Source organism: Echiichthys vipera (assembly GCF_963691815.1).
Source record: "Echiichthys vipera genome assembly, chromosome: 23".
Classification (NCBI taxonomy): domain Eukaryota; kingdom Metazoa; phylum Chordata; class Actinopteri; order Perciformes; family Trachinidae; genus Echiichthys; species Echiichthys vipera.
The window spans coordinates 10,277,367-10,289,875 of NC_139848.1; the positions used below are offsets into that span (position 1 = coordinate 10,277,367).

General features: G+C 49.5%; 1 protein-coding gene across 1 annotated transcript; it reads left to right on the top strand.

Annotated features, from left to right (window-relative positions):
- Positions 1-4,188: 4,188 nt before the first annotated feature.
- On the top strand, positions 4,189-12,256 carry xkr6a (XK, Kell blood group complex subunit-related family, member 6a; the record flags this gene model as incomplete). The annotated part of the gene is made up of 4 exons (XM_083937651.1): positions 4,189-4,790; positions 10,386-10,582; positions 11,246-11,663; positions 11,752-12,256. 4 exons carry the CDS (start codon positions 4,189-4,191, stop codon positions 12,254-12,256), a joined length of 1,722 nt encoding a protein of 573 aa, XP_083793777.1.
- Between the last annotated feature and the right edge of the window lie 253 nt (positions 12,257-12,509).

A 12,509-nucleotide genomic window follows, 5' to 3' on the forward strand; every position in this document is an offset into this window, starting at 1 on the left:
CTTCAAGTGGAGAAATGCGACAAGTGCACTCTATCGTTCCATTTTATTGGAGAAAACGCAACAAAGTGCCATCTGCTGTAGGGTGCCCTTCAAGTGGAGAAAACGTGATTAAGTGCTGTCTGAGAGCGCATTCAAATGGCGAAACCCTAGTGAAGTGCCCTTCTTTGAGTGGAAAAATTTTGGTGCAGTGCCATATCGGCTGCCCTACATGCTAGAAAACTGTCAGGATTCGGGTCCTGTCAGTCTCTTCCCTCTTCCTTTTGTGTGAGTTTGTCTCCCTCTGTCTGTTTCTCCCTGCATGTGTCTTTCCCTGTGTGTTTGTCTGTTGGAGCAGGTAGGCGTGGTTCCGCCCAGCTGTGGCTCATCTCCTCATTAACACCTGGGTAAATAGCAGGATGTGACTCACGTCCGGCGCCAGACCTTTATTGCTATTTCGTTGTTCGTGTCTCTCTCTTAGTTGGCTACCTACTCCAGATGATTGTGTTTCTATACGTGTTGCTTTGTGTTGTTAATCCTTTCTTTGTTTATTTTGTTATAGGTACCCGAGTTCCTGTTTTCCTCCACCCGTTCATGTTATCTCTTCTGGTTCCCGCGTTTGGTTTCCCCCTTGTCTCCACCTGGACCCTGTACCTGTTCTCCCGCTCTCTGGTTTTAGTTTGTTTCTCGTTTTTGTTCATTAAATATCTGTTGAAATCTTACTCAGTGTCCTTGTCTGAATTTGGGTCCTGCTACCTGGAGTTATTCCCCGCACCGTTCATGACAAAAACAATATGTTTGCTGATGCCCAACCGCATAGCCTGGAAACCAGACAAACATGCCAATCTCATGTTACATTTGCTCTGGCGCAAAGTCTGGCCCCTCTTCCATTCACACAGATTTCTGGTGGGACAGATCCAGGGGAAGTCAATCACATCCGTCCGGAGGCATTTTGGTCTGCATCATTGATAACACAACCAAAACTGACGATGCCACGCTACCAAATGTACGCAGCTGGTGCCCTTTTTATTTTTTTGGCCCCTGCCCCTCAGTCAGCCTGAGACCACCACTGGTGCGGGGCCTTACAATTAGCTGATACTACTTTTTGGGATTAAGGAAGCATGGAGAAGGATAAACAGGCAGCTCTATATTTGCAATCTCCAAAATAATAAAGAACATAAAGACTAGATTACTCCTGGATCTGAGTACATTTTCCACCACAGTCAGAATCTATTTAGGGGTTGGAAATAATCTGTGTCCTCCGCAGCTGTCCTCTCTGCTGTGCTCACATTAGCTTCAACTGAGGGCTCTCCACCCAGAGCCAAATAAAGCTCCAAGATAACCTTGTCTTTTGGTTGTATTTTCACAACATTTTTTCCATTGTAAGTGCTCGTCCGCTAAGTTGTGTCTCATTATTGAAAGACTGGTATAGGAACCAGTTGGGTTTGTTAATAAACTGAAACTCAGAACTTTTCACAAAGCCCTTGCTGCACATCTCCGCACGTGTGTGGTGTTCTTATCTGGCTTTGTCCTCAGTCATTCACAGCCAGTTTGAAACTCTCATTTTGTGTCTTCCTGATTGTAATCGCGTCAGGACAAGATTATTGTTTCGGCCTTTTCAGGTTTATTGCTGATCCAGGAGCTGCTGCTGTTGCTGCCTACTTTTGTTCTTGAATAGCACGACCAAATCATCAGCACGTAGGAAGCATTTGATCTTGAGTCCTCCGGCATTTGACTAATTCATCCGGATATAATTTTGTATAGTGGAGAGACTGCAGCTGCAATGATTCACAAAAAGAGGTTTGGTTTTTCACACATTAGTCACATAATTTCACAAGTTTTTCCGTCCAATACTGTTTAGAAAGAGCTTTTCGTGGCATACCGAGCCTAATAATTGCAACACAGGAGAAATGTTTCAATTAGTTTGAAATTACGCGTTTTTCCTGCGAGTGTAAACGTGACACAATGTGCAACCTTAAGGCTTTCGTTCTTTTAATTCATATAAAGCTGAAGTCAGTTATGGACAATAGCGCCAAACATCTACCCAGTTTGCTGCTGACACGTGCCTCTGCAGGTGCTCAGGTCAAATGTATCTGCATGTTTGAAAGATTTTGTGATGAGCATAAAGTCTAAGTGTCAGGGGGGGGGAGGTGTAGCTGAATAACTCCAGCGTTGATGCCACTCACTCTGACCGTCTCTTGCTCACACACAAACATACACACGCACAGATGCAACCATCGACTCACTCTCCCTGTCCTTCAGCCGCACAGCTACAGTTGTCATGACAACAGAGAGGCTAATCTCCAGTGGACAGAGAGAAAGAGAGAGAGAGAGAGAGAGAGAGAAAGTGCAAGTGCTTGCGTAGAAACGTGCTTCTGAGAACGAGGAGAAAGTGCGTGTGACCTGAAGATATGGGGTGCACGCTTGCATATTTGTGTGTGTGTGTGTGTGTGTGTGTGCTTGGAAAAAATAAATGAAGCTTGTGTGTGTTTGTTTGAGCACGCTTGTGAGAGGGCGGGTGAGCATGCACGTGTTTGTGATGTCGTCTGTGCGTGCACGTAGCCTCCAATTTAATGATATTCCTAACTATATTTTTAAAAGAGGAAATCATACTGTAGAAGAGTACAGAACGCCCTTTTTTAAAATATATTACTATAATAAAAAAAATGCTTCTTATGTCTTTCACTCTCGTTCTCTACATTCTTCTCTCCCACCCCTCTTCCATACAAAAATCCCTTCTTTATTCCCCCTAAAGGCTTCCTTCCTTCAAACTTTTAAATCCACCCCTTCGTCTTTTGATTTTCATTCATGCCCTTATTTCCTTCCCTGACTCCCAAAGTCATCTTTCTGTTTGTGGCTCCATCCCTGTTCCCCTCTTCTGTCTCTGACACACCCTTTCTTCCCTAAATCTTCCAGCCACCCTCTCTCTCTTACATTCTTCCTGTCAATCTTTTCATCCTGTGGAACAGCTTCAGCCTGAACTCCTCTCTCTATGTCTCTCACATCCCTCCTCTAAATCCTCACTCCATCCTTCTTCTCTATCCGTGGACTCTCAGCTATCCAGCTCTCTCAGTTCCTACACAGTCACACACACACACACACACGCACACACACACGTGTACATGGTGTCCATTCTAGTTTCTCACATTCCTAAACCCTCGTCTTTTCTATCTCCCTGCTCGCCTAGCAGGGATCACACACACACATATGTTACGGCTGATTAGGCTGGCAGAGCCACAGGGCAGTCAGCCCTGGAGGGAATGATGGAGGGATGGATGGAGAGTGTGAGGGAGAATGGAAGAGGTGGGAAGTGCAGAGAAAGCAAAGGATGGAGGAGAATATTGAGAGAGGGGTTGGATGGAGGAGAGGATGATGACGGATGGAGAGATAATTGTCCCACAGTGGAAATCTCTCCATCTATCTCTAGTTGATTTCATTGAATAACAGTCACCCTGTTCCTATAGCTACAGCTATTGCAAGACCATTATATTATAATGCGCGGGCACGTGCGCAAGCCCGCGTGCAGATGTGAATTGGGGGTTGAGGTTCTTGTCCGGTAGAGGGCGGAGTGAGAGTGTGAGAGAGAGACTGAAGAGTGGGGAAGCTGGAGCTGCAGAGGGCTGGAGCTGCGGAAAGGAGCGGAGCGGATAGAGGCTGCAGCGGAGGCCGGGTACCTGCAGCCTGAGTGCGGGCGGGATGAGAGGCGGGAGTCGGGGGTTCTCCGGTTGACTGAACAGGATGGTTATTGCACGAGTCGTAGTTTGAGGGGATAGTCTGGTGTCCGGTGCGCACCTACAAACACACATACACACACACACATACTCACTCACACACTCACTCACACACTCAAACACACGTCTTGAGAACAGCGGGAGATGCATTACGTCATAGCCTCCGGTTGCCCTAGATGACCGCGCGCGCAGGACGGGATGATGCAGGGCTGCTGGACTAGTACGGGAACGGATTTCACTGCTGCTCGAGAGCGCCCGGTGGCGGTGTCTCGACTGGACGAGGGAGAAGTGGAGCCGCCGTCGCGCGGCCGCTGGCTCTGATGGCTCCTCGCGCCCCAGGCGGGAAAGAGTCACAGCAGTCGCCGCGGCGAGAGAGGGAAGGGGACAGCAGGTATCTGGGAAGTGACGTGGGATCCGCGCCCCACAAGCAAGCACAACGGTGCGGTTATCGTGTATTTCGCAGGAGGGCGGGAAGGGGAACATGGCCGCGCAGTCGGACGGCGGCAAAGCCGGGGTCGGGTGCGGCGGCGGCGGCGGCGGCGGTGGCGGTTTCGCCCAGCTGTACGATGTTGACGGGGAGGAGCCGCTGGACTCTGCCGCGATCCACATCTGTCAGTGCTGCCGCACCTCCGCGTGCTACTGGGGTTGCCGCTCAGCCTGCCTCGGCTCTCTGCTCGGCGGGGGCCAGCCTGCCGGAGGGGTCGGCATCCGGGAGACTCACTGCCCGCCCCGGGAGCAGCTGTGGCTGGACTGCCTCTGGATCATCCTCGCCCTCCTCGTCTTCTTCTGGGACGTTGGCACGGACTTGTGTCTGGCGATGGACTACTATCAGAGGCAGGACTACCTCTGGTTCGGCCTGACGCTCTTCTTCGTGTTGGTGCCGTCTGTGCTGGTCCAGATTCTGAGTTTCCGCTGGTTCGTGCAGGACTACACCGGCGGGGGGCTCGGGGAGGTGGAGGGGCTGACCAAGCGGGGCGCGGTGGCTCTGGGGTGCCTGTATCCCGGCAGGGACCGCCTGCAGCTGGCCACCATCTGGCTGTGGCAGGCCACCATACACATCCTCCAGCTGGGACAAGTGTGGAGGTAGGGGGTGGGGGGCACACACAACAACAGCACACACCTGATCCTAACCTGTCACTACTCTCCCTCCCCTTTAATCTCTCTCTCTTTCTCTCTCTCTCTCTCTCTCTCTCTCTCTCTCTCTCACACACACACACACACACCTAATGTTGCTAATGGGTAGAGTGGCGTGTCTACTTGATGTAGCTAGCAGAAAGCAAAGCTTGCTTCGGACTGACAGGCAGGAGAGGAAGAAAGAGGAAGACAGGGAAAGGCCTCCCCAGCATGTCAGTTACTATCTGGGAATGACAGACAGATATTCAGAGCGACAGTGAGGAAGGCAGGCAGCTACACAGCGATCCCACTTTCACAAGAGTGTTACTTCTTTGAGTTTCTTTTCTTTTTTGGGTCACCGTATAAAAAGTGAATGCTGCTCACACTGTAGGTTACAATCTTCAGCTGAAAAGAGCAGCATTTGTGGCTGAAAAGGGAAAGTCACTGACACCAGCTGCTACAACTGACTCACATCCACAGTGTGTTTTTAGGGGCTGGCTGAAACGCTGTCCATGGTGCTGAACACGCTTTCAGCACCGTGGACAGCGCCAGAGCTGGGGTCCTTCACGTAAGTCTTCGTGTGAATGTGTGTCTAGGCATACGTTTGCGTAGGTGCTCATTCGTGCGTCAGTGTGTGTGTGTGTGTGTGTGTGTGTGTGTGTGTGTGTGTGTGTGTGTGTGTGTGTGTGTGTGTGTGTGTGTGTGTGTGTGTGTGACCAGTGGTAAAAACGGTGTCACGGCCCATCCCATGAGTGTCAGCATGCATGGAGAGTACAAAGAGGAAAAGTATCTACGCTTCTGGCAATACATCTCCCTTTCTCACTCTCTCACACACACTCACACACACACATACATACACACACACACACACACACACACACACACACACACACACACACACACAGAGAGAGAGAGAGAGAGTTGGAGTAGGTGCTAATTGTAGTGCTAAAAGCACCGGTGGGGGAAAAAAAACAGAAAAACACATGAATCATTTTGCTCTTATACACATACATGTCTTTCTATTGCAACTGTAGGCCACTTTCCTTGCTTCTTATTTCGCGTACTTCCCCATCCCTCTCTCCAAGAAGACTCCTTAATGGTGTCCACTTGCCTCAGGGCGGGCGGTAGGGAGAGTAGAGTAATGAGTGTGTCAGTGTGTGTGTGTGTGTGTGTGTGTGTGTGTTTACATCCTGCTGTGCTACTCAGCTTCTCTGCTTCTGCCTCTCTGTGGTTGTAGGGTTAAACCAACCCTCTCACACGTACACACAGACACACACATCCCTCCTCTACCTCCATGCACCCCACCCAGTAACCCCCCCCCCCAGCCTGCAGAATAGCCTCTTCCACCAGGAGAGAAGAAGAAGAAGAAGAACGGAAGGGAGTGGGGATGTTTGTAGCTGAGGAAATGGTACGGCCTGATTGAGACAGATCGCTTAGAGATGGAGAGTCTGTGGAGAGAAGGAGGGGTGGGGAAGGAGAAGGAGGAGGGAGGAAAGGTTGCACATATACTGTGGGTAAACGGGGGGAGGGGAGAAGAAAAGAGAACGAAGAGAGAGTGGGAAAAGGAGAAGTGAGAGTGGTGGGGGTAGGGTGCAGTGGTTGAAGATCTACTGTATTCGGAACATACGGTTTGAAACCACCACCATTTCAAACCGTGTTAAGGAATTAAGTAGCTGCCAGGGTCGCCAACCACGCTGCACAGTGAAGCCTCAATCTTTAACCTGAACGTAAATACAAGGACTTCCTGTTCACAGATTTTCAAACAGCCAAACAAATGATGCTGGTTATTTATCCTTCATTGTTCTCGAGTCAAGGACAAACAGCATTTTGTTGTTTCTATCTTATTTTGAAGTTACATAACCCATTTTTTCCGTGAAATGGTTTGTTACAAAAACAAAATATAAGATTAAAAAAAGGATAAGGTCACAATGGTGTGGACCTTACCCCGGAGTGCCATTCAAAATAGAAGAAGTCAGGATGGATAACTTTCACTCTTTAGTGGCAATTCAAAAGCATAGAGAGAGCCGAGAAGATCCAGAGTAGGCACCGGGCATGTGTATTATCTGGAAACACGTTAACAATGCAGTGAAAACTCTGTTAACACTTCGTTTTCCAGATGTTTAAAACTTATTGGGTCATCAGACCATTCATAGTGGAGTGCCACATGCCAGGTATGAGAGGGAAAAGGTGGTTTCACACAGCAGAAACGTTCTTCTCCTCAGATTGTTAATTAGCCAGGAGCTGGTTACCTATGTGCCTTTGCGTGCCCGGGCTCCGCATTAAGCCCGACATGATGTGAGCCACCCTCCATATATGAGTTACATGTGCTCAATAGAAAAGCCACCGGTTAAGGATGTCTAAGAGGGAGCGCTTGCGTCTGGAAACTAAGAAACACAGCCAACTTGGCAACTGGTTGTGTATAGACTTTGTCTTTAATCTTGACTTCTACAGTACTGACATTAACATCTGAACAAGGGAAGACAGTGGCGATGTGTCAAACAGGCCAGAGAGCTCCGGGCAGTTCGGCCAACATCCCCACCGTGCCTACGGCAAGGTTCTTTTGATGAGGTTGCAGACTTGATGGGTAATATTTTTAAAGCTGGACCAGACGTTATCAGTTAAGGTCTGGCATTGCTGGGGTAGACAATGAGGGGCAAAGTGCTGCTAGGCCGCCCCATCAGGAAGGTGATTTGGTGTGATAGGGTCAAGATATCCGACATTGAAAAAAACTAAACCCAGTATTTTGGAATTGAGTATGCCTTCGCCCTCAGTTGCGGTCGCGCTAAGCACCTCTTCTGTAATCGCCCAGGTTCAAAAAGGCACTCGGAAGGCAGATTTTAGTTAGCAAATTTAAGCCTCCAATGCTCCTCCAAAGTGCCGAAGGTGAGTTGTCCTGTAAGTCAATCTTTTGGCTTTGCTAGGTCAGTTAGAGTTGTTCCCTGTGTCAGATCTCTGGCAGGGCTTTCCTTGAAAGGACACACAGTATACCCAGGTATCCAAGCCAGTGAGCTCCTGGATCTCAGCAATAGGAGTCCAGACAAAGGGGGTAGACCTGTTCGTCCAAACCACTATTCTTTATCAAACCCCAGTCACCGCTGTGCAAATCTCTGACCTGGGCATTGAATGCTGCCCTTTAAAGAATCACCCTTGACCTTGCATTCAGCAAAGCAAGGTGAATGCTGCCACTCGCCACAGATTGGCAACTCAATATGCTTGCGAGGCATTCCTTAAGATAGCAGCCCCATGGGTGGTCCATGTGATCTGAAATGTTGCAGTAGGAGAGGACTATCTGTGGCAGGTGTCTACCCAGGTGTTCCAAGTTCTAAGGAGTTCTTCTGAGAGCGCAGGATCATGTGAGTCTCAGGGTTTATCCTGTAGGCATTGGACAAGCACTTGTCTCCACCAGCCAGAATGAGATACACAACGCGCATTGTAGGTTATCCATAGTCCAGAGGACTTTCCTCACAGCGCCAGTAGATGGAAAATTATCCAGAAGCGCTCCCATGATTGACAGCACACGGGCCTGCACACGCCAACCATCTCCATTAAGCCAGACTGATGTGGACCTGTCGAACATATGAGCAGTGGGCATGCACATGTAGGCATTTTCCTGCCGACGGTGCATTATTTATGTGCTGTGAATTAGGCTCGTATGTTTCAAACCAGATGGCTGTAATATCCGTACATTCAGAGTCATGCATAATGTAGGAGCACATGCACACACGCGACGACACCAATTCACGCACAGTAGTAATGCATCCAGAGGTGATTTGCATAGATCCACACACATTCTGTGAGTGCCCTTGGGCTTTTTAATTGAAATCACTGCCTACATCCCACCCACATGTACTGTCGTTTCCAACATCAAATCCACTCAGTATGTATGGATCGGAATTTTGTCATGGCTCTTTGTTCAATTAACGATTAGACCATGAAAAAACCTAGCAATATTTATAGTACAAGTTTAATAGGGCGGTAGGTCATAGCTTTTTATCCTGTTGTCACATGATATGTCATGTTTGTGTATCATCATCATTATCATAGATTCATTTGTTGATTTTTTTCCCCCTGAAAACAGTGAAAATGGCACCATCATTTCTAGCGGTCACATAATCCAAAAGATATCTTATACAGTATATCTTATATAAGGAAGAAAAGCAAAAAAATTGCATTTTTGTTTGAAAAAATAACTAAAACGATTGATTATCAAAATAGTAGCTGATTGAAGCCAATTCATTTTATATCCATAGATTAATCTTAAGCTAATATTTAATTTGCATGGCTGTTATTCAGGATCCTGGAGGGGGCCTGGGAGCATGCCCATCCGGTCTGCATGTCCTTTGTGGATCTTGAAAAGGCATGTGACCGGGTCCCCTGGGAGATACTGTGGGAGGTGCTGCGGGAGTATGGGGTGAGGGGGTCACTTCTGTTGGCCATCCAATCTCTGTACACTCAAAGCGAGAGCTGTGTCCGGATCCTCTGCAGTAAGTCAGATTGCTCCTGGTGGGGGTTGGCCTCCGCAAGGGCTGCGCTTTGTCACCAAATGCCATGGACAGGATATCGAGTCGTAGTCGTGGTGGGGAGGGGTTGCAGTTCGGTGGGCTGAGGATCTCGTCTCTGCTTTTTGACGTGGTCCTGATGGCATCGTCGGTCAGTGACCTTCAGCACTCACTACACTGGTTCACAGCAGAGTGTGAAAGGGCTGGGATGAGGGTCAGCACCTCTAAATCTGAGTCCTTGCCCCAGGTGGAGGAGTCCAAGTACCTCGGGATCTTGTTCACGAGTGAGGGGACGATGGAGCGTGAGTTTGGCCGGAGAATCCGAGAATTAGAGTGGCGTTGCCGTTGCTCTACCGCACCGTTGTGATGAAAAGAGAGCTGAGCAGGAAGGCAACGCTCTCGATCTACCGGTCAATCTTCGTTCCTACCCTCACCTGTGGTCATAAAAGCTGGGTCATGACCAAAAGAAGGAGGTCGCGGGTACAAGCGGCCGAAATGGGTTTTCTCAGGAGGGTGGCTGGAGTCTCCCTTAGAGAGAGGGTGAGAAGTTCAGCCATCCATGAGGAACTCGGAGTAGAGCCTCTGCTCCATTGCGTTGAAAGGAGCCAGTTGAGGTGATTTGGGCATCTAGTAAGGATGCCCCCTGGGCGCCTCCCTAGGGTGGTGTTCCAGGCACGTCCAGCTGGGAGGAGGCCTCGGGGAAGACCCAGGACTAGGTGGAGAGATTAGAGATTCCCCAGTTAGAGCTGGTTAATGTGGCCCGGGAAAGGGAAGTTTGGGGTCCCCTGCTGGAGCTGCTGCCCCCAGACCCGATCCCAGATAAGCGGTTGAAGATGAGTGTATGAGTTATCCAAGTGAAGTTAACCAAGTCAGATCATCAAACTAGTATTTTAGCAATGATTATTGATGATATTCGTATCAGCCAACTTCTTAAAAGAAATGTTACAAGCAGGTAAAAGACATGCACGCAGAAAATACATGAACAATGGCACGGAGGATGAAAAACAATAAGGCTGTAAAAATCTTTATTATTATTAATTAGTGCTTTTACCCCTGACCCCTGTAGGTACATCAGGACGCTGTATCTGGGCATCATGTCACGTCGGCAGAAGGAGCACCAGAGACGCTGGTACTGGGCCATGATGTTCGAGTACGCAGACGTCAACATGCTGCGGCTGCTGGAGACTTTCCTGGAGTCTGCACCTCAGCTGGTCCTGCAGCTGTGCATCATGATCCAGGAGAACCGAGCCGAGACGCTGCAGTGTAGGTTGAGCACAGGTCACGCTGGATGGACTGACTTTTGTCCTTCAGACTACCGCGCAAGGTGTCTGACAAGCGGGAGAAACGTCCATCTACGTGAACAACGTAGACTTCCTGCCACATCTACAAACATAACACCATGTCTTCATGTAGCCCACAAAGCACATACAAATCAACAGCTGCGAAAACAGTAATTAGGCATTTGCACACATCCTGCTCAGTAATTTGTGGCTGCAGATGGTGCTGCGTTTGGATTTTCACAGTGTTTAGGTAGTGCTAGAAAGAAGGCACAATCATAGGTGTTATAGCTATAGTCCAATCAGCCTCCTCTTCCTTATTCATCTCAAAAATGTATCATCTAAGTGGCCACCCACTGATATTATTCATCTCTATCACTCTGGAGTTTTGGGACGTTAATGCAAATATGTGACTAGTACAGGGGGTGGATGCACTCAGCAGCTGAGTCATTAAAAATAGCTTTCCTGTATATTTCAGGCTCACACTGTACTGTTAAGCGTCATTACCAAATGTTTCCGTTGTCTCACACACCACTGCTTATCTAAGGATGTGTGAACAATATTACACAAATCACCCCCATAATAATAACATCATCATCCACCTCTGTTCTCTTTTCGCCTTCTGTAACCCTCCGCTGACTCTCTGTAGGCATCTCGTCCCTGGGCTCCCTCTTGTCTCTCGCCTGGGTTCTGGCCTCCTACCACAAACTGCTGCGAGATTCTCGTGACGACCAGCGCAGCATGAGCTACCGCGGGGCGCTGCTGCACCTCTTCTGGCGCCTCTTCACCATCTCGTCCCGCGTCCTCTCGCTCGCCCTCTTCGCCTCCCTCTTCCACATCTACTTCGGTATCTTTGTAGTGATCCACTGGTGCGCCATGGCCTTCTGGGTGGTTCACGGAGGCACAGACTTTTGTATGTCCAAGTGGGAGGAGGTGCTCTTCAACATGGTGGTAGGCATCGTCTATATCTTCTGCTGGTTCAATGTGCAGGAGGGCCGGACACGGTACAGAATGGTGGCGTACTACATCGTCGTGTTGGCCGAGAACACCATCCTCACCGGGCTGTGGTGAGTTAGACGGAGAAATTGTGCACACACACATAAGTGCACATGCAGGCACACTTACATGAAATGAACCCTGTGTCCCCTCCTGTAGGTACGCCTACAGGGACCCAGTGTTGACAGACTCCTATGCTGTCCCAGCACTGTGCGGTGTGTACCTGACGTTCGCCGGCGGCGTCCTTGTCATGCTGTTGTACTACGGCTTCCTGCACCCTGCCACCGCCCACATGCAGCCAAGCCCTGCCTCGTCCTGCTGCGCCCAGCTCCTCTGGGGACTCCCCCTCCCCCCGTCAGCCCCGCCAACCGCCCCGCCCACACCAGCCCACATGACCAAGTCAGAGACGGAAGAGGATGTGGCCGAGACGTGTCTCCCCGTCTTCCAGGTGAGGTCAGCGCCCATCACCTCCAAGCCAGAGGGCCCGCTGATAAAGATCGACATGCCCAGAAAGCGTTACCCAGCGTGGGATGCCCACTATGTAGACAGGCGCCTGCGGAGGACTATAAACATCCTGCAGTACATAACGCCGGCCGCTGTGGGCATCCGCTACCGCGATGGACCCCTGCTGTATGAACTGTTGCAGTATGAGTCCTCACTCTGACACACACACGTCAGCACACAAACACACATAAGCACCATCAAAACATGTATGTACACGTGGATGTTCAGATTTAGAGATGATTTAGAAGCACATTCTCAAACGCACACTTGATGTAAGCACACAGACACAAAAGCAATCTGGGCTCACACACGCCCCTACACACACACACAAACACACACACTCTCCTTGCGGGCACCTACAACCTGCGAGTCCCATGGCCATGACTCAAGAAAGCTGCTCCAGCGCGAGTCCG